Below are 23,390 nucleotides of genomic sequence, written 5' to 3' on the forward strand. Positions count from 1 at the left end.
CATCATTAGATGTCAAAAAAATTGTGGCTTGTTTTTTCAAAGCACAATTTGACTATGATTTTGTACAACAAGAACAATAACTGGAGACATGCTGACCACAGAGTACCCGCTCCCTCTGTAGGTAGAAAAGGCTCATTCTACTTTTGGTTTCATCTGCTTATACATGGATGAAAACATAATAACAAATACTATATCACATTTTTGCCAACAGATAACCAAAGCAGTTGTTGCAATAATATGTAATTCTTACTGTGGTCCAATATCTTAATGTTTTTTCTCAGATAACCACACTGTAACAAGCCAATATATTGTCTTTTACCCCCTGTAGGTTGTGTTATGCTTTAATTGATTTATTCATAAATCCAGATGGCAATATGGCCAAACTTATTGTGATTGTTACCTCTTTTAATTCTTCCTCTGTGACAGTGATGGCCGTGTTGGTGTTGGTGACATACAGTATATTGTGCGAGATGATGTAGTTCACGGAGAAGTTTTCCATAAACTTTTCCTATCTTTATGACAATCTTAGGACTTTCCTGACTTGTAAATGTATTTTGAACTTGACAGACATTATGTGCAATTCATTGCAAGACTGAAACTGAGTCAAAAATGTATTTGTCTCTTGTCATTGGCTACAATCTTTGGTCGGGACTTCAACAAAAACACTTATGAAAAGTGTGTCTCCCTCACTTTGGTTGTGTGGAGTGTACATCGAAAGCACTCAGAAATCTCCCATACACTTAATTTAGCCACTTCTCCAGCACACCTCACAAATCAAATCAGAAGGGTGCACCTTTAATGAAACTACCGCATCCTTGTTAGGTTGAGATCAGATTAAGTGGATTGTTTTCAGTTCATGTCATTTAAATACTCATCAAACCGTAAAGTAAACATCTGAACTGAGGTTTGTCCCACAGGATGAATCTAATTTTCCATCACGAGAAAAATTCTTTAATAAATCCTAGATCTGCTGGAACCTTTCAGCGTGACATTCGCACCGATGTGAATCACCAGCAGGATTAAAAGCCACAAAGCAGTTTTCAGTTTTATAGTTTTATTGAATTGCATCACTCTACATCGTCTAGAATTTCAACAAGATATTCTTTAAAGACCAAATATAATACTTGCATCCCTGCAATAAGTCTCTACACTTAAGAAGAGAAAGCAGTTTTTACTGAAACATACATTAAGAATTAATATTTCATTAAACATTGCCATAAAAGTGAATCTTCATTCTTGTATGCCATTTTTCTAGTCATATATATTTTATATAATAGATTTTTAGTCTCTGTCTCCTTCATAGGAATACTAGAAAAGAAAGAAGAAGGTAAGAAATGCACAAAACCCATTGAAGAGTAGCATGGCCTAATACTACAGCAAAGAAGTTACTGGACATTCAGTTGACATGCACTCAGTTGAAGGATAGAAAAGAACACAGCCATATAAAGGAAGAGTTATGACACTGGTCAGTTCTGGCTGGTTCCTGATGGGCCTGGTATGGAGGAACAGCACTCGTTGAGGTAAACCCGGTGACACGCTGTCCGTCCACCAGCTCCCCTGCAGCTACGGATGCTGAGGCTGCCATGTCCCTCTGTGTTTTACCTTAACATGCTCCCAGGAAACATTCAATCAAGGTCTCAAATCCTGTCTCACTCACTTTCCGGTGTCATAACTCTCCCATTGTATGACGAAGCACAGGTTGCACTGAGGAGTAGGAGGATAGAAAAGAAACAGGTTGCACAGTCTGAGGGACATTCAGGAATGTATCAATAGGAAACAGTATTGGCATTTCTGACAGTTGATTCACTATCTATCTCATATACACAACCCAACCGAGCTGGGCACAATGTACAGGAAAGAAACCCTCGATCAGAGAGTGTGGGCTGCATTCAGCTGGGCACTCGAGTACTGAAAAACTATGGCTATCAGTAAAGTAAGTCACTGACATGTAAACATCAATCCATGCAATATGGCTTTATGTTTCTATTCGGAATACAGCAGCTCCTTCTTCAACGCATACATGATCTGGCACATTTTGAAGTGGCACAGGAGTGCAAGTAGTATTTTTTTTTTAAGAAGTGAATGTTTAAAGGAACCTTGTGGAGCTTTCAGGTAAACGCACCAAAGTCATGTTGCATTCACTGCTTTTCATTCATGTCATTAGCTGCAGTTTAAAGGGAGACGTATTATGCTCTTTTTTGGAGTTTATTTTCTTATTTTGCGTTACTAATAGAATATGTTTACATGCTTTAGTGCTCAAAATCAGTTTTCTCATACTGTCCAGCGCTGCAGCTATGTATCCCCCTCAGTGTATCCCCCCGATGCCAAATTTGCCATGTGGCATAAATGGTGCAAATGTGTGACATTGAGACGTAGGCGTTTTGAGGGGCAGTGATTTCTGTGGGTGGGACCTTCCCAACTTTTTTCACTTTCACGATCTTTTGCATGCACAAGAGCATATATGAAACACTGAAGGACAGGAAAAACGAGGAAGAGGCAAAATAGGTCTCCTTTATGGTGGATTTAAATCAGGTGACACCTTTAACATCATCGCTGTGTCCTCAGAGGTTTATATCACTGGAGAAGTTTTATCTTACCATTTACTACTGTAGACACCATTTAAGAGATTTAAAGGACAACAGAACAACAACAACCCTCGAACCTGAGTGGCCTTGGTGCAGAATAGGGTGTTATAAGATCTCATACTAATGCAACCAAAGCCATGGACATCTTAAAGTAACTAAAAGAATCTTACATTGAACTCTAAAGGAAGCCTAGGTAATCCAGCCAAGTGATGGAGCGATACAGTTTCTGCATTTATCATTTGTCACAAAACTTGCTGCTGCATTCTGCACCAGCTGCAGACCACAGCCAAATACACAATGAACCCCAATTATCAAGACAAGATGGAGCCATGGATAAAAGCCTGTCACAGAATGTGTTTTTTTTTTTTGCTAATGGTAACGGGAGACAGGATTTAGGATTAAATATTTTTTTCCAGTAGTACATCTCTTGATTGAGGTTTATTAAGTTTCACATTTATATATTTTTTTAAATATTTGCAAAAATAAATGTCAAAAAAGTGACTAAAATAACCAAAAAATGGCTCCCACATCATTTACTTTTTTTGGAGGCCAAACATACAAGAGAAATGTTGAGTAAATAATGATATTGTGATGATGTGCTCCTCTGAAACACCAGTGTTTGGCAGATCTTAAAGGTGCAGTATATAAGAATGACCACCTGTCAAAATCAGACCAATTGGGCACAGCCTATTGCTACAATATGCTCCCGCTAACTGCTGTTAGCTATTTAGCTGTGCAGCTAGCAGTTGGGACCAGGACTTCAAGAACCATGAAAGTGTTGGCACTGCTAGCACAGGAGCTTTAGACAAGGACCTGTTGGGGTAAGCTTGTTAGCATGCTTACTTGAGCATATATCAACGATACAAAGGCGCCATAACGTCCAAACTAATTCGGTTCATATTTTTTGTTACATTTTTGAACGTTTTCAACTTAAATTCTTACATATTGCACCTTTTTAAGGTAATGTCATCAGATTAGACTTAGGTTAGCTCCAGATCAGCTGAGCCTGTTCTCCTTGTGGACACAACTTGGTTAAGCATTTAAAACTCAAGTGAAGTATACCCACTCGAAACCACTGCTAACTATGCTAACATTTTGAATCCTGCATTGTTGAGCTACATCCATGTTTGCTAGCAGCCTTTGTTTGTGCTACATTTCTTGATGCTGTACTGCCGCGAGCTATTCAGCAAAAATTGTGTGAAATTGCAAGAATGTATATCCTATTGCCTGCAGCAGACAAACAAATCACTTTATGCACTCGTGAACACATTGCTCCACAGTGCTACTAGTGGTCAAAAGCTCCACAGGACTCCTTTAACACAGACACTCGGAGAGATTAATAGAGACATTTCACAGATAAAGCTGCAATGCCTTTGCATGCCTGTTCTATAAGCCTACTGTAATACGTATATCTGTTACAATATATCGAATAATATTCAACACTTCCACATTCCACACAGCCCTGCCCCGCTCAGTGCAGCCCAGAGCTCTAAAAGAAGTGCTGGATCGATCTTTAGTATCAGTGTAGCTGGATCCCCCACCCACTGCTACCAAAGTACTGGCAGATGACAGACTGGCTGCCATTCACCAATGAAAACTGAGAAAATAGAGTCAACAGTGAGGTGGATGGCAAAATGGCACCTTTGAAAGTATAGAGCTATAAAGAAGTAGTGATTCATCAATAAACCTTTTACCAGATAAACAGTAACACAATATATCTCTAAATACTCTCATTATACTCAACAACCTCTAATACACTCTATCTTCAAGTCACAATATTCACTCATTTTTACATTGTGCTTTCTGAGTGACAGTCTGATTGTTTTTCGATGGTGGGCTCAGGGTGGTGTTAGTGGTGGTGAGGTTGGGTGAGGCGTCTGGGGGATTGAATCTTGTGTATTTTGACCTAAGCTCCGCCCAGGGTGAATGGGTGAAGACTTTATTTTCGAACATGGTGAGATTTGCTCCAAGGATCAAGAGAGATCAGAGCGGATGCTGAGGCGGGTCCGATCAATTTCCAACAAATCCACCAAGTTCACGGGAAAGGCCAAACAGGAATAAGACAAGACTTAACCTTTTCTTCTGTTTGTTGACCTCGTTATCATTTCAGTTCCCAATTGCCAATTCAGCCAAGTTTGTAGCCACGGTACATGATCACATTAATGTATATTTGCTGGAGAGGTTCCTTTGAGGTTATTTGGATAGTGGAAATAAACCCAGGCCAACAGGAAAACTGCACAGGAGCTGACACCAATCCTCTTCTGTAAGCGAGCCACTCCTTCCTTGAACAGTTTTACCTTTGGTCACATGACAATAATGTGCTGATCAGAGTTTCTAGATGTTGGTCTTGTCTTATTTTTTGAGGGACAACTGATCAGAGCTGTCGAGCATTTGATAATGGTGGTCCACATCTTTCTGCGTGGTCCTCCAGTTGAATTCTAGATATTGAGACCCTAGTCTCCTGTAGCTAGGGGTCAATGGTGGCGATATATGTGATCATTGATTGTGAAAGATATTGATGCTATCAGCTACAGTGCACTAAGTGATGGGAAGTCCTATATCGAAGTTATTTCCCAAGTGCTTTGATGATGAGAAAGTCTGGTGTGCAGAAATCTAATGTAATGGCAAAACTATCTTTGTCTTAATATGTCAATGCAACACTAAACTGGTGTTGTGTAGTCTGATGCCATGAGGTCCACACTGACAGACCGCTAGTGGGCATTTCCCTGCTTACTGGGAGTTTACTTCACATCAAAAAAAGACAGTGTAATCTTTTGAAAACCGTAGGACCTCCTCTAGTATGTGGTGATGTTTAAGGCTTCATATTCAGTGTCATTCAGATGGGTTAATCTGTCTGAAGTGTCTGATGGTAGGTATTCTGATTCAAACAAACTGTTACATGAAGCCGCAGTGCCTACACAGCTACTGCTGCTTCCACTGAGGAAAAATTTGCACCATAGCACTAAAATATGTCAATAAATACAAATATAATCAGAATAGAACAACATTTTCATATATGTACACTCTCTACTAGACTCACACTGCTAATATAAGCTACCCAGCGCCAATTCAGATAAGTAATACACAAACAGAAGGTGGAAATAAAACAAATGCTAGCTGCATGGAGAACAGTGAGGCACTGCCTTTATCGCTATGCTTCTGTCTCAAGGTAGCAGCAGACTTTTGTCGGAGTCAGAAATGATTTCTTGACAGCAAAGACGATCTGTTCATCTCACCTCTCACTTGACCCTCGTGTCAGTGTTTCATGAAATAAAAGCTACATGAGAAATTCAAATCAACTGTCAAACAGAAACTGGTGTCTACATACCCAAACGTTTGTGAAGACGAACACCTATTCATAATGTGGGATGCTGAATACTGCAGTGGCCCACTCCTATCGGCCAGTCTCTAATCCTGATGTCTGGCTTCACAGAGATTTGGCTTGAGGGTTCTGTTGCTTATTACAAACCAGATCTTTGTTTAAACATGAGTTTACAAATGAGTGTATATACCATCCTAGACATTACTCCCACAGCAGCCATTGAACATGAGCAAACTCAACAAGATAACGCTCATACAACCAAACTAATGGATATGGGGATATTGAAAAAATACAGGAGTGTATTTTGAGGTAAAATACCATGTGCAGATATACAGGAAAATAACTCTGGAACGACAGCTGCATTCATTTACAGACTGGCATAAATGTAAGTAAGCATTTAAAACCTAAAGTTATGACTGTAACCCTGGTTCTCTGATAGCATGAGTGTGCAGAGGACTGTAAATCTATTGTGAGATACTGTGTACACGCTCTCTCATCTTAATTATAGGGGGTGTAGCTGTAATCATTTAGGAAAATGCTGTTTTTATTGGAACAAGTCGACCAACCCACAGATCAAAGCTAACTGTCAATGAGATGGCTGAATTTATTTTTATTTTTATTTGTCTTAAAGATGTAAGATATGTTACATTTTAGAAAGAGTTTTTTCCCTACAAAAAAAAGAGTAAGGGATGTCGTACATTTAAGCTAATATGACATTTGACCTCAGTCTCTCTGGGAAAACTGAAACATATTAAAATGAAAAACCAAAGTTGTACATGACATGAAATGTATGAATATTGTGTGCATTTTTATACTAAATGTTATTATGAATATTATTATCATTATTGATAATTATCTAATCATTGAGTTAGTAAACGTGCAACTTCACTGCTTTTTACTAGCTCTAGCTAGCTAGCTTTTGTCCATATCAATGCAGAACATCTTAAACACTGACACATTTGGTAACCTACTTATACATTTCTGAAAATCCTTTCGCTGCTTGCAAGGCCATCATGGTTTCACACATTTGACACGACACCAACTCCGTTATTAGGGACTCTAGAAATGTAAGTCACAGCTAGCTAGGGATCTAGCTAGCCTACAAGCTAAATTCAAACATTCAGTTTTCCTGAGATTGCAAGCTAATCTGGTGACTTCGTCCGTCTATAGACCTCTTTTTCTTAAAATGATGATGCGTGTTCAGAATGGCTGATGTGAGAATAATGTCCAAAGCGTTTGGTCATTGAAATATAGCTAAACAGATGAGCTACCTGCGGATTAGTGATAAACAGCCTCATTCCCAGATGCACTACTCAAAAACATTAACTGCTACATGAAAACCTCAACGTCAGGGTCCTTGCTACATGACAAAACTCAGTGGCTCAAAGCTACTCGAAACATGACATTATTGTTGATATCTGCAAACGCGTTGAAGTAATCTCACATCGTAAAATGCACTGTTTGTTCAATTTTCACTGCAGTTGACACCATTCATTTGCACTGTGTAAACATGTACTTACAAAAAGAGTTAAGGAGAAGTGAGGGTTGAAAGAGGAGGGGGTTTAAGGGGGGGTGAGAGCGGGTGAAACGCAGGGGGAGAAGGATTTAGGGTCCGAGGGGAGTTACAGAGGAAGTGGGGAGTGTCGGGGGGAGTCTTGGCGCGTAGTTGAATATCTTCATGCTCAGTCCCTGTTCACACTGCACCAGGCGGCTGCAGAGAGAGAGAGAGAGATGGAGAGATAGAGACGACAAGTTAAAAAGAGGTGGGAGTGAAAGAGAGATTCAGGGAGAAGAAAAAGTGTCCCAGAGAGGAGCACAATGAGAGGAAAACAGATTGAAAAGAGATGAGGAGAAATGTGGCATGGCAGAGAAAGAAAGAAGACAGAGAGGGAGGAAAAAACGAGGATTAGATGAGAAAAAGTACAAATGGCATTCTGCCAGGCATCACCTCAAGTCAGTGACAGAGTACACCTCGATGCATGGACGCCTGCCAGTGTCAGACGTTTTAAATGATGCCAGGCTGCTTTAACCGTCCGGAGCATCTCAGCTTCAAGTAATTACACAGCTGTATATGTGTATTGTAACATCATTTCATTAGTTTCTGTTTTGTTATATTGTTCTATACTCCATTTTTAACTATAAAATGTTGTTAATTGTTTAATAATTTAAGTCATTTTCCACAAAAAATTCAGCTCCAGTTTTCAGCTCCTCCAGCGTGTTTTTATCTGTTTTAAATCTTTATTATGTTCTTGTTTTCTTTTGGGTTTGGACTGTTAAAGCATCATCTTAGGCTCTGGGAACATTATTTTCTGATATCTTACAAACAATAAATCCAAGAATGCAAAAAGTGATTGGCAAATTGTAAATGTAGTCCGCCTAATTAGTCTTGTGCTTAGTCCGTCAAAGGCGGTCCGACTGATAAGAATAATATAGGTATTACTTAGATGTTAAATAGTAATAGTATAGCATAGGATATATAACACAATATAACACATTCTCCCTTCAGGTTTGTTTTTATAGATCACCACTTTGGCATGGGAGGTGGCAGTACGCCCCTTTCAGTCCCCATTTTGTACGTACGTAATGTTTATAAATGAGACCTCTGGTCATGCCCTGCATGTTTCAGATGTTTCCCTGCCACAACACACCTGATTCAATTGATCAGGTCGTTATGAAGTTCTGCTGCAGGTGTGTCGGATCAGGACAGGGCAACAAACTATGTGCTTATGTAGAGCATATAGAGGCATCAGTGATAGATTGGGAGTGCTTCATAGCCAGTTAAAAGTTCCATGTAGTAAATTTAACTATAGTACTTTAGTAAGTTTATGTGGTTACAGTCCATGCACACGCATTCAGCATTTTTTCACTCCTCCTTCATTTGTTGACAGAATAATAGCCCTCGTTTCATTCTCTAGCTGTACTCTGTAGTATTTCACCACTCACCTGGCACGGCTACAGAGGACATGGCCTCTGGCTGGCACAGTGTATCCACCTTCACATGCTGAAAGGCTTTGTTAGGGGCCGACTGGAGGTGCCTGGAATCAGAAGGGAGAATGTGAGAGCGCACACACACACACACGCACACAGCTACACACATAATACATACTGTATTCACGCAAGCACACGCATCTGCACCCCCACCCACAGACGCATGTGAGCACACATAGCCTCCAACCGCTTAGCGCAGCCCTCAGCCTTTACTGTAAGACTTGAAATATTAATGGCGGAGAGATGCTGTGAGCAGTGGAGCAGAAACTCTGATCAGAAGGCAGCAGCATCAGCAGCCTCTCCTCGCGCCCAGCACCAGCACCATCACTAAATCATGATGACCTGACGCAACTCAAGTGCTCCTGCAGCTCTGGAGCGAGCGGCAATGGCTGGAGCATGCTAATTAAATGTGGATGGAGGAATTTATCCAGCAGGCTCGTGGCAGTAATGGAAGAGAAGTGAGCGCTCTCTTTATTTGGCCAGTCACCAATCAATGAAAACAATGGCAGGAAGGAACGGCACGCTCAGCTCCAAAAAACTTTCCAGAGCAGTCAAGAGTGCTGACTCGAAGGCATTTTCAGAAACAAAACGAATGTCCACACCCAGTAATGACTTTTAATACCTTTAGAGTGGATCAGCATTGGAAATGAGACATTCTGCGGCAATGGGCCTTCCTCGGCATTTACAGATGTTTCATTCTGCCCGTTCCTTGTCACAGCAGGATTGTGACTTTAACTGCATTATGGCTGTTTTAGAGGCGTGTTCACAGAAAATCACAAAGCCTTTTAATACAAGCATGAGTGACAGACATTTGCCAGAAGCTTAGGCTTAAGATTGAATATGATTATTTTAAGCACATAAAGCCATATGTGATTGAAAACTCACCTCTTCCACTCCTCCTCTCCATCCCAGAACTCGTAGACGACAAAGGATAAACCGTCAGGCAGGCGCACTGCAGTCACACTGGAGCGGGGAGGCAGAGGAGAATAGGAATGAGTAGATAATAGAGGAGGGTAGGTGGCGTTGAAAGTGAAGGGTAGAGGAAGTGAGAATTATGACAGAATGGTAAATGGAAAATGGAGGCGAGAGGAGGGATGCATGTATACGATAGATTGATGGCATAAGTGATGGTAGAGGAGGGGAGAGATGGATTAGATGTAGCGGGAAAGGGAGTTAAAGAGAAAGTTTGAGGACGGAGCAGATGATAGACATGACAGGAGCACATTAGAGACATGTGATTGAAATGAAAAAGATACATAGACACAACAATAGTCGGGCTTTCGGGAAAAAGAAGATGGTGTATACAATATTGATGTTATATCACTTAACGACGAGATGAGGGCTGGGAAAGTGCATCCCCTCCATAAAAATGAAATGAGCAATAATACAGTGGAACAACGCATGACCAGGTCAGTGTGAACAGCGGGAGCGGGAGGTTATTGGCCTATTCTGCGAGGCACTTTATAGGGGGTACACTTCGCAGTAATGAGCAAGAGCTCCACATTGCCTCTGGAGCAGCATGAATGTGTTTTAGTCTGGGTTCAACAAGGTGCTGGAAATCACTCACTCACTCTTGTTTTCACAGCAAGTGCTGCTTTTCAAGAACTGCAGCGGTGAACTGGGAGCACCGTCATGAGAAAGTCTGTTATCTGGCTGGAGATGTCTATTTGACAAAGGTTAAACAGCCCAAAGGGGAATGCCGCTCGTCAGCAGGAGTATTTTGGTTGCAGGGTGCAGAAAAATGGTGTTTAAGAGTTAGTTGGCGCTCACATGGATGGGGATATTCCAGCCTGTCTCGCTGTCAATGAGTAACATGCTGCAGCCTTGTAAGTGGCCCAACGCTGTAGGTAACACTGCAGCATCGCTTCATGAAGCACCCCTCCAGTACAGTGGTATAAAGACTGGGAAACTCCGAGTCAGGGGTGCATGGGGTGGTTGGATGGGTCATTCACAGGACTTTCCCTTCACAGACCGGGCTTCTGGTCCCATTTGAGGGTAATTTGTTCTTAACGAGTTACGTTAATTTTTTTTTTTTGCTGAATCTAACCAAACCGTGAAAGTTTGACAACGTTTATAACAGTCCAAAAGTCATATATATGTACAGTGCAAAGTGTTAGTCAGCACTTTTGCATTTTGAAAGTCTAACAGAACAGTGCATATAATTCAAGTCCTAAATTGACCGTGAGCAAGCTTGGTTCCCGGATGAACCTAGGGTCAACATTCCTGCTTCCTGTTATAACTTATATTTGCGACGTGTTGGGTTCGTTTTGTTTGTTGCGTCTCCAAAGTACTTACTTCACAGGTATCATTATGATGTCACATTATATTAATACCACAATCTTCACAGTCACATCTTAGGTTAGCTAATGCTAGAAAAACACTAGTTGACGAGGTGGCTTACGTAAAACGATTAGCTAATGTAACATCAGTGTTAGCCTTCTGTCAGATCATCGGCAGCCCAGTTTGCTTCCTCCTTATTTCTGTAGTAACATTAAAAAGATTTGGAAAGGACAGATAGGTTGGTAACTGAAATATTTTGAAGCTAAAGGGGACTGGCATCACCATCTATGCCAGCTCGCCCCCCTCGCATCAACATATCACAGCTAAAGGATTGCGGTTTAGTGACAGTATGCTACTTAGTCATCCTTGTCTTAATGATCACAAGTCTACCATCCTGTCGTCTTATTTTATTGTTTAAAGTTGACAGGAAGAAAGAATTAAACCTGCTGATCCACCGCATGATGAAGCATTCAACATGCGGTGGTATGTTTTTGAATAATTCTAAACATATGATGAAAGAATGTGATGTGAACTACTACTAAGCTCGATTAAAAGTCCCCAGTTGGTGTTTGACATGACACCAGACCTCAGATTTAGTTCCAGTAAATAATGGACAGCAGCACCAATGCAGTGTGATGCCGTTTGCATCGGACTCAAGTCCATTAGCTGCACCTGCCCGTTTTTGTCATTCTCTGTCTCTGAACGCAGCCAAGTGAGAGAAGCGGAGCAGCTGAGGTTGTGTTTATGCAGATGAGGCGGTGCAGAGCAATTCTGGTACTTGTTTCGGCATGAAATTACACTTGCATTAACGCCTGCTCAGGGTACCTCTTATCACAAACACAGTTTTCGTTTCAATTTTCAAAGCAATTTTCATGGTGCCAGCACAGACCTTTCTAAAATCGCAAAAGAAAAATCTCCTTTCATGTGGATAGTGTTTGACCTCGTTCACAGTGATGTATTTCTTAATCTGGCACAAGTTTAACTTCACATGTGAAATATTTCACATGATCTATACACTACAGCAGGTGGATCCTGAGTTTCATCAAAGATCTCAAGACATAAGTAATATTTAATGTCATGGCACTACCTTAGTGTACTTAATCATAGTGGCTAAATGTAGACACATATTTGTATTCACCTAATAAGATTATACCCAACAGACAGTAATAATCAATCACTGATAGGACTGTCTTCAGAATTACAAGTTGCTGAGATAACTCTGTCTCTCAGCTATCTCCTGCTAATAAAAGCTCAAAGCTTCCTTTTATTGTAATTTTACAACACAAGATTTTACCACAACATGCAAGGTGTAGTCCCTTCATGCTACACAAACAAAATAAAATATGGCAGAGTGTGGAGGATAACAGTTTCACAGCCTGGGGAAGTAAGTTGCTATATAGTCTGCTGGTACGGCAGCAGATACTTCTGTATCTTTTGCCAGATGGCAGCAGAGTGAACAGACTGGCCGGACTATAAAAAAAACCAGTATATATATATATATATATATATATATATATATATATATATATATATATATATATATATATATATATATTATTAATAACAATAATAATAATAATAATAATAATGATGTAATAATTAGCTGGCTAGGTTGGTAGTTAAGTAAAATGAAAGTAGGGGTGAGTTAGTAGTCTGTGGACAGAGTGTTTATTGACAGCAAGTTTTTTCAGGATGACCTTGGCTCTGTTGTTGCTCTACCTGAAAGGAGCTAGCAGTTGTTGAACTTGCTAAGAGAGGCAGGAAGTATGGCATGGCAAGATGAAGGGTCTTACAGAGTGACATAAAATAAAATTGTATATGGATGTACCATTGTGAAAACCTAACCATATCCTTAATATATTGGTGGTCTAGCTTTAGCTCATGTAGCTGCAAAAACAAAGTTTACTGTTAATAAGTGCATAATACAGCATTCATTAATGTTAATAAAGCAACATAAAAAGCTATGTCAAAGTTTAACAAGGACCTAATAATAATTACCTATAAAGGTAAGTCAGTTAGACTTAATGTATTTGTAATGCTCACCAGTCATAAGAGACTCTTAAGGCTTTGTTCTTAAGCGGTCTATAATAAGAAATGTATAGGTCTTATAACTCAACTATAAAACATTTGTATTCTACTATCATTAATGTTAATAAGCATCTTATGAGGGCCTTATTACTTATTAACAGTTAAGGACAAATTGTCATTTCATTATAAGGAATCAATCTGAATATATTTTTTATTGATCGAATATCAACTACCAAATGTACAACTTATTCTTGATGTTTAGAAAATGAAATGCTTTGTTATGCAAAATCTTGAGGAGCTATTTCTCATCCAGTACCTCGACCACTGACATGTATAATACAAATACCTGTCACTGCTTGTATTTCTATGTGATCTAAAGGCTTGGTCTGATCACTTGGCCTGAGCAGTGTATCCACAGTCTAAAAGGCAGTTCTTCCCTGAACCTGAGGAGGGCACTGGGGGGACAGGCTGCTGCTACCCGCTTAACATTTTACAGGGCATTACATTAAATGTGTTAGCTCTGCTAGAGGGTATAATAAAGTGTTTGTGCAGGTAATCACACATACACCCCAAAAGATAATGAGTAGGGTAGGCAGATAGTACAAAAACTTTATAGAGAAGTACAGATTGTTTGTGCAAGATTAAAAGAGGGTTAGTGACACAAAAGAGAGAAAGAAGGAGACAGCACACAGGAAAATCTGTTCAGAGGTAATGAGCAGGCTTCTTCCATCAACAAAGCTTCTCTGCATTACTTACCCCAGCTACATATAAGCATTGTGCTGCCACCGTATTTACTGATAAAGTAAGGGAGTAGCAAAGCTACCAACAAGCCAGTGAAAAAGCTGAAAAATGTTAAAAACAAACACCAAAGAAAGAGCCTCATTAGGATGAATGTGGTGCTTCAACCGAAGGCCACTTCCACCTGCAATTTATTGAGCTGAATCATTTCATACATTTTGTCCTAGGTGTGTGTGTGTGTGTGTGTGTGTGTGTGCATGTCTTGTTGAAGAAAAGCTTTTATCATCTATGAACAGGGCTGTTAAAGTTCTCATAAAACCCCAAAAATCCTTGAATGTTTTTTAAATCAGAGAAAAATGGTTGAAAATGGATGGATGACAAAGTTAATGATAAACATAACTAAAAGTCAAGGGTATGCCCAAATTCTCCACATACTGAGCAAACCTGGAAGGAAGCAAATCATGAAGTACACCATGTTGTACTTTGACACAGCCGTGCTTTGAGCTAAAGTTAACATAAGCATGCTTAAAGCTAGGGTTGGTAAGTTATTCTGGAAGTGTTTTTTGCTATATTTGTATTTGTAGAAAATCCTTTAACATCACAACAATCAATCTATACATCAGATCAGACAAAGCTCTGACAAATAACAGAAAGAAATCCACTATATATGGCTGTTGCAGGCCTGTAATAAGCCAATCCAAACATTTAATTCAGCCTGTATGAAAAGACTGGACAGGACCTGTCTGTCTACCTGTCTGCCTGCACACACTCTGTCCTTTGCACTCGGCTCTCATGGCACATGAGGCTAGGCAAATGTTTTAGCACAGCTATTAGCAAACTAATTCTAATTTCTAATTCTAACATACTAGCTTGAGCATATCATACTCACAGCGGCTATGTTCATTGTTTTAAGTTACATGGATTTGGTTAGCAACTACAAATATGTGTTACACTCAAAGCACACAGCCACAGGGTGTTTTGTTCAGCAGCTAGGTAACTCAGTAGCACAAAGCACACAGCCAAAGAACAGGGGCATGGCAGCAGCAATAGACTCCCTCAGTGGCTAACAATAACACAAAGCACACTGGGTAGCCTTTTTGAACTGTGGTACATTCACTATGGCTATTTTGCTTCTGTTTTTATGATGGTGGCATTTTGACATTTAAAAGAGTTGTTAATGTATTTATTAGACTAAAAAAAAAACATTAAGAGAGATCATTGAACATAGCGAACTAGCAGCTTACACATCTCCCTGCTGGCCAGTGAGCTATGTGTTTCGGAGGACTGGCCCTGTAGGGAGGAGGTGGGATTTTTTAGTTGGGATACTTTGAAAGTATAGCCTGCTCTTGCTGGTTTTCTACAATCTTACCAGCCCTGACTTCAACAAAAGGCTGATGGGAATGTCTAATGGTGGCGCTAGAGGAAAGATAAAGGATGGCCAAAGTGATAGCAATTCATCTTCTATAAACATTTGTGGCCATCCATCCAGCAGTTGTTGGGACATTTTAGTCTGGGACAAAGTGTTGGACCATCAACTACCCATACTGACTCCATCAGAGCAGCACATATCTTTATGGTTGTGTCGATACTGGCAGTGATATAGTTTATATTTAACTTGATGTATCTGGTTTTGAAAATTGATGCTGTCTCAATATACTACTGCTATTATCGTAGAGATAAATGTGCTTGGAAAACAGTGCTGGGAACAGCATCAGTAAATCAAGGTGCCAGTTGAACTTTCACAGCAGCAAAAGAGGTTTATAACAGAGTTTCAAAGGTCGGGACGTGCAATTTCAAGTTTCCTAGCATAGCCTGTCCCTTGACGGCCGGGTAAGAGCCACAGTTCACTGCAGGGCTTTGATTGCATGTGACCAAGTTTTCCAGAATAGCGTGCCCCTGGGGCCTTACAGCACTACATAAGCAAAAAGATAAACAACAACTTGCTCTGACTCCAAAACCTTCGCCTTGTTCCACTTTCAAACTTCTTCCATCCAAATGATTATAAGACATTATTTGCTGTGACAGAGACACTTCCCTCCGGCCCGGGCAACATTTTATCAAAAAATATGCTGATCATAAAATGTGGCGAACTAAAATGGAATAAAATGGGTGCAAACATAAAAACATTGGTTTATTCTTTTGCTGTGTTCAATCTTTTACTTGTAAAATGTCGCTACAAGAGAACTCATTATTAGACATTGACCTTTTATGGTTCTCCCCACCCAATCACAAAGTAATGCATACATTCGCTTTACATTTAGTAGAAGCAACTTTGGCAGCAGTTACAGCCATGACTTTACGCGTATACTGTATGCTTATCTCAGCTTTGCACATCTGCACACTGTGCTTATCCCCATTCTTCTTTGAAAACTGCACAGCTTTCGCAAAGACCTTCCCCCCAGGATTTAAGAGTCTGCTGCAAAAGAAACATCCCCACAGCACGATGATGCCACTGACAGGCTACATGGTGTGAATGGTGTGTTTCTGCTGTGTGATGTTTGGATTACCCCACACTGTTTGATATGATTGCCAAAATGCTCAGTCTGGTTTCACCAGACCAGAACATTATTTTTTCTGTGTTTGACAGCTTTCGTCATGCCTCCAGCCCAGATTAAGAGAGCCTAAAGTTAGAGTTAAGTTACACTGCAAAAACAATGTCTCCCATCTCTACAGTTTTTGAGGATGCTCTGCTCCAGGCAGATTAACGACGAGTGCAATATCTTTTTACTTTTATGAACAATCTTATTGGACTCTGAGGGGTATTCACTGCCTCGCCTGTAACTTTTCTTCTGTCCATCACCTCAGACGTCCTTAGGTCAATAAATAAAGTTGTCTCAGATTGGTTGGTCCTTCCTCTTCATGATAGTTTAAGACAGGTACATGACTATACAGCAGTCTTCCAGGTACATGAGTATTCAGGCTGATAAATCACCAGTGATGATTAAGATATCTTCCAATCAGGGAGCGAACACTAAATTAATCATTTAATTTAGTCTCTTCCTTTTTTTTATGGTTTATTTGTAGAGACTTGTTTCTGGTTTGTCAGTTCTTTTTTTCTAGTAAACAGTGCTTAAGCATAAATCTGTATCTTTCTGGAAAGATACAGATTTTTGCTTTAACACAACTGATTGTTGAGTTTTATCCCCAGGTCATCAAACACTGAGGCTTTGGTTTGGTAATGGTTCTGGGCCACCAACCCAGAGCTTCAGTACTGGATGACCTGGGGATGAGACTAAACCATCACCCTACTTTATCCAGAAAGTTACATATTGTTTCTTTAAAAAACAACTAATAACATCAATATTATCAATGTAGGGTTTGTCTTGTCTGCCACATAGCAATGTCAGTGCTGTAATCAGGATCTAATGAACACTTGTACTAACACTCTGTAGCTTCTGTCAGGTGTATTATCATTATAGGCTAATCTTCTTGGTTTAACAGGCCATAACTTTACTGTTTTGTTTCAGTCTCACAACTCTCAGCGTCAATTTCGCACTCAAACAGCTGTTACATGCCTAGCACACAGCAGACAAAGTTTGCAACTAGCTGCTGAAGGTAGTGGAACGTTTAGCAGCTAATGAGACAGACATTTCGTTCAAGGGGACGGTTGAGAACAAAAAAAAGAGCTATGATTGTATTGCTGTATGTCTGCTGGGTGAGTGAAAAGACAACTGTTAACACATTAGCCTTATCAACTAATAAAAGAGATGTCAATGTCAATTTTGTGTTTAGACAATGCTCTTAATTAACCAGGGTTTAAGAATGACTGCGGTCTTTCTGTTTTCCCATATACCAGAAGCATTGAATATTACTGTACGTACATGCACTATGCATTCTGTGCAATCTGTGAAATTGTTAAGCATTATACCTCTGTCTACCCCTTCAGCAGTTCCTTTATCCCAAAGAAGAGAGTGCAGTTACTGGTAGGAAAAACTAAAACAGTGGAGACAGAACCTTAAGGTCTAGCCAAGGGCATGAATATGGCTGTGGACTGTGCATTAAGCATATTGAGTCTGGGATTTGGAGAAATCTCTCAGGATATTAGCACCCTGAGGCTCAGAGAGGGAGGCACAGGAGGTGTGTAATAGGTACAGCATGTTACAGGCACAATAATCTGCACAACAGATTTGCAGAATGACATCGTATCTCACTGATTAAAACTACCTTGGAGTTACAGCGTTTTGTAAAGATTATGATGAAATACTCACTCAAAGCATACCTGAAAAAGTTTGTTTCTGCCTTTGTGTATGTGTGTGTGTGTATGTGCGTGCGTGCATGTGTGTGTGCATTAACACCTAAAAAAGATACTGACACACTCCAAGACCAGAGGAGAGAATATTTGAGGAAGTACTTAATAAAGTGAGAAAAACAGCGAGGTCCTGACACTGAAAATGGAACACATTAAATATTTAAAATGATTACGGTTATGGTGCTGCACACTGCAGCTGCAGCAGAGCAGATATGGAAATGTGGAGCAGTAGTGAGACTTACTGAAAGCAGTCTCTCTGAGTGGACACATTCTTCAGATACTGCTTCAGAGCCTCGCAAAACTCGCCAAGCTTCTTCTGGGAAACCACCATCTCCTGACGAATCAGCAACAAAGACTGCAGAGGGAGAGAGAGGGAGACAGTTTTGAACCAACATTTTGATATTAGCGATAGTCACTGTGTTCGCTACAAGCAGATAAGATTGAACAAATGCAAAGTTCCCTGCCAAATAACGAAACTTTTTAATTGCCTTTGTTTGTCTTCATTGGCTGACATTTCTCATTTTCAATCCAAAATAGATTTATAAACCTCTACCGTCCTTTGCCAAATACATTTCAGAGAATTACTGCTTGGATTGTGTTCACAGTGTCCGGTGTCAAGGTTTAAGTCAGCACTGACTTATTCATTAATTAACATGGACCAGGATCTTTCTCGAATCCTAACCAAGAACACCAGGTGCTTTTGGTTGCCAGTACTGTTAGAAAACTACTGTAATGACTATATCTGACATCTGGTATACATTTTTAAAACATGAAAACGTAATCAAGGTAGAATACATTTCATACTTGTGAATCAACACCATTAAAGAACCTAGTTAAAGCACAATAACGGCTCTTCTTCTTAATGACTGAAGCCAGATTCCCATGTCAAGATCTGACTTCAGACTGGAAACATCACAAAATGGCATGGTTGGTGCACGGCTGAGGACAGAAAGGCTCTACAGCAGGTAATCATAACCGCCCTGAAGATCACTGGTATAGTCAGATGTCTGTAGAATGCCCAGAAAAAAAGACAACACCCACCCCAGTCAGGGCATGTTCACCCTCCTGCTGTCTGGCAAAAGATACAGAAGTATCTGCTGCCGTACCACCAGACTACAGATAAGAGCAGCTTCTTTCCTCTGGCTGTGGGACTCCTGAACTCATCCTCAACACTCCACCATGAGTAACACTTTTCTGTGTAACATTAAGAGCCTACAACTGGCTTTTCATTGTATAAACCTGTGTTCATAAATAAATGAACCTTGATTTGCTAAAGCATTTTAGCTGTGTGTTAATGTTTTCCTAAATGTTCGTCTCAAATGAAGAGTAGGAGACGTGGTTAATTTGTTGTGTTTAAAGGTGCATTATGTAATTTGGGGGAAGAAAGTTTAATCAGAAGAGAAAGTAAACTAAATAGACCAACCGTCATTTTAATGACTGAATAAGTGAATAAACAAACTGACCTTAAAGGACAACACAATTTTATACTGTTTTACCTTGTTTATATGTGGCAGACCCTGCTGCCTTTCTACCCTCAAACAGTTTTCTTTTTTTCCTCTGAGAACAGCTTGTTTATTCACTTATGGAAAAAAGAAGGGTTAGGGCTGAATTTCTTCTCCAAAAGAACATAGTTCTCCTTCAAGTTCCCCTTTTGGTCTGGTGGTCCAGCCCTTTAGATTAAAATATTGGATGAATGAATATGAAATGTTGTTCCATTTATACCCTCCTGAACAGAAATAAGCTGCTTTTCATTGAGTGTGACCATCAGGTCAACATTTCAATTTGTCAGAAACTTTTAGAATTTGTATTTATTTTTTTGAAACTTTTTTTCAATATATTATTTCAAATTATTCATTTAAATCTGAGATATTTTGTGGTCAGCTAACACTCATTCTCTCTCTGTCGACACATCTGACCTGTTTGTGTGTGTGTGTGTGTGTGGGTGTGTGGTCAGAGCCTTCTTCTCTCTGTTATAGTGCAGTAGCTGCATGTGAGGACTACATTCTGTTCTTATCTAGCAGCTTTATGACAGCAACTGCAGTTACCAGGAGATCTGTGATAAAACTGCATCCAAATAGCTTTATTCATCTATGGTGCAAGTGTTAAGCCTCCCCTATAGCCACAAGCAATTTGTCTGCTTCTGAATTGCAATGGGAGGGCATGAAGCATCACTCTTCCACAGTCTCTGTCTCTCAGAGGTAAGCACAAAATGTTCATAATCTCACACAGCCTATAGAAATGTCTTCATGGAGGCTTCCTGGGGACCCGGTGGTCTAAGATGCATAAAATGCAACTAAAACAACTCCAGTGGCCTTTGTGTGTTTGTGTGTGTGTGGGAGAGATCGTTCTCTGTTCGGTTTTAACTTTCAGGACAGCACAGTGGCTCCCTTCCCAGTGGTCCAGGATGTAACAGAAGCTTTAGCCTGCAAAAATCTGCATGCATATCCATGTGTGTGAAGTGCTGTACAATTAGAGCCTAGAGGATTATTTGCAATTATTTGTATAAATCCCATTTAGAACAGGTGGAAACAAAGAACTGCTGCTGCACTGTTTATTATCTGATGAGATTAGCTGCTGCCTTCAGCTTCTTATGTGCCAGTGCTATTGTAGCTCACTACAGTGCAATTAAAAATTCATCCACTATGACCTAGATAACTCCAGCAGAGCCTCGCTGAGACTTCACAATACATGTACGTCCACACACACTCAGATGTCACTTGTGCACACACACACACACACACACACACACACACACACACACACACACACACACTTTGAGGTGTTATAATTTACTTTCCTGTCACACCTGCTTTCTTTTATCCTGCCATGTCTCTATTGTCTCCCATGTTCTCCTTCACTGTTAGTGATTTGAAAAGATATCTGTAATGACTTGACAATCCTTAAGAGGCCTCCAGCGTTGACTAGTATATAAGGAAATTTACTCAAGTACTGTACAGTTTTGAGGTACTTGTACTGTACCTGATTAATTGCTACTTTACACTTCCACCCCCTGAATGTCGTGGAGCAGAGAACATAACCCTGGACGTAAGCTCTGGAGTAGAGCTAGACCTTCTGGAGGAATAAACACCAAGAGCCTTTTTACTGACGGGAGGAGAGCTCAGAGATTACTTTTTTAACTTTTGGGAATAATGGATTTATCTTTATACCTGTTTACCTAACCCTAACCCCACCATAAGACAATCACCATTGCTGATGAAAATCTATCTAATGTGACTCAGGCACAAATGTCCACAGAATAGGTAATGTTTGAAAGTTTAATTCACATTAAATTAAGTCTAATTTGCCAACTTCCCTATTCTGGAAGTTGCTTCGTTGGACAAAATGAAACCGTTAGCTTAGGTAAACGGATTTCTCTGGGTTTGCATATTGTTTGACACATTTGGGATAATTTCAGTACACAACTCAACAAAATATAACAAAGGCCTAGTCGTTTAAGACATTTTAATGCAGAATTCCTACAATTTATACATGATTTATGAAAGTATTTTTACATTAATGTATTGAATCTTTAACTTAAGTAAAGGATCTAGAAAAGGCAGTGGATGTCGGCACAACAGAACAATTTTTTCAGGGAAAGGGAGAGACATCATGGTTTCTATCCCGGATGACAGATGACTGTGTAATGATATATACAAGAAAACACTGCTCCTTGCTTTTAGGGACTGAAACCAAAATTGCATCATCACTTACTGTAATGGTAGCATAAACACTGCAGTGAGTTATGTTTAATACAGCCAGTGGGTCGCAGACACTGAATAAAATGGGGCCAAGAACTGAGTCCTGTGGGACTCCACATGACCTGAGAGCTGAGGAAGTACAAAAGTTATCTAAGCGACTTTGAGAACTGTGCTCTCAAAGTCTACACACAAGCAGAAATGAAACCTAGAAACATGAAATAAATCACAACAACTGTGTTTTGTTCTACTGTTTGCAGAAACTACTTCATCACATTTAGTTTGACCTGATATTGGCTTCTCCCCCTATGCAGCCCTGTGCTAGTTCACTGCTTACTTCATTTTCACCTCACCCAACCCTTTTTCATCCTGGAACAAACCCTTTTCCAACTCCTCTATCCCTCTATCCTCCACATTCTGGGTCTCCTTTAGAATACAGATGTGATCAAATCCTATTTATCTGTATGGAAATCACTTCTGCGCTCTCTGTATTTCAAGCTACTTTGGAGGGTGAACCTCATTGGTAACCCCTTTTGGCTGTTGGTTCTCACCACTGGGTGGTTCTCTTTTAATCTTTCGCTCCGTCTCCATGAGAAATTTTTCCAATTATCTTTAAGATACTGGCAGTGACTGCAGATACAGGAAGTGTTGTTGCCATTATCAGCACAGATATTGAGATATCAGATTATGCAGCTGTTGTATAATTGGAAACGGCTTGCTGTAAGACATCGTAAGAAGAGAGCGCTCTATTTGCTCCTTGAACACATGCAGGCTCTAAGTATTCCACACATCTGCATCCACTCGTGTGTGAGTGCGCCTCTGACACTTTGTTTGTTTTATTGGCATGTAATGACTGTTTATTCCTTTTTCACCTCTGTTTATCTGCTCCCATTAACTTAAATTGCTGTCATGAGACGACGGCATTTCTGCAACATTAAACTGGAAGGATTAACCCCTGGCCGTTGGTCGATAAAGATGTGTGTTGTATGTGATTTATGAGGCCATGATAGCATGTGCGCCAATACATAAAGCACTCTTAACAGTGACAGAACCTGACAGGATTATAACTGCCGTATAGTCAACCTTAAGACATGAACATGCACATAAAATACACAGAGACGTCCTACCAACTCAATTAGAAACACTATATAGTCCAGCAGCGTCTGGTAATCTAATCACTACCACTCCATTACGCCTCCTGCCTCTCTGACCAAATGATTACATCTGCTACCCTCCAACGCTGCGGCCCTTCAGATGTGATACATCATGATCCTCTAACTCTCCAGCTTTGCTTCCACCAGAAGGCTAACCCCTGTGTTAATGGTCTACATCAAAGATACATCCATGACGGTAACAGGCCCAGTACATTCTGCACTAAAGTTTTCCAATCAAGAGTTATAAAACCCTGAAAGAGTTGTGAAAACAGATGTATAGGGCAGGACAAGTGGAGTGACAGTGCTGATGCAGTTAAATTAATTAAAATGTGATCACATTAAACAGTGTAA

The 23,390-nt window shown here is 40.1% G+C and overlaps 1 protein-coding gene across 2 annotated transcripts in view; it reads right to left on the bottom strand.

Moving 5' to 3' along the window:
- Positions 1–1,037: 1,037 nt before the first annotated feature.
- The window catches only part of necab2 (N-terminal EF-hand calcium binding protein 2), a 156,789-nt gene continuing 134,436 nt past the window's right edge, over positions 1,038–23,390 (bottom strand). For both annotated transcript variants that reach the window (XM_030425707.1, XM_030425706.1), the window contains 4 exons: positions 18,433–18,545; positions 9,781–9,858; positions 8,851–8,942; positions 1,038–7,618 (listed from right to left, as the gene is read on the bottom strand). In XM_030425707.1, the coding sequence (XP_030281567.1) occupies positions 7,590–7,618; positions 8,851–8,942; positions 9,781–9,858; positions 18,433–18,545 (312 nt within the window). In that variant the 3' untranslated portion in view covers positions 1,038–7,589. The remainder of the gene's footprint in view (positions 7,619–8,850; positions 8,943–9,780; positions 9,859–18,432; positions 18,546–23,390) is intronic.

This window comes from Sparus aurata, chromosome 8, assembly GCF_900880675.1.
Source record: "Sparus aurata chromosome 8, fSpaAur1.1, whole genome shotgun sequence".
Taxonomy (NCBI): domain Eukaryota; kingdom Metazoa; phylum Chordata; class Actinopteri; order Spariformes; family Sparidae; genus Sparus; species Sparus aurata.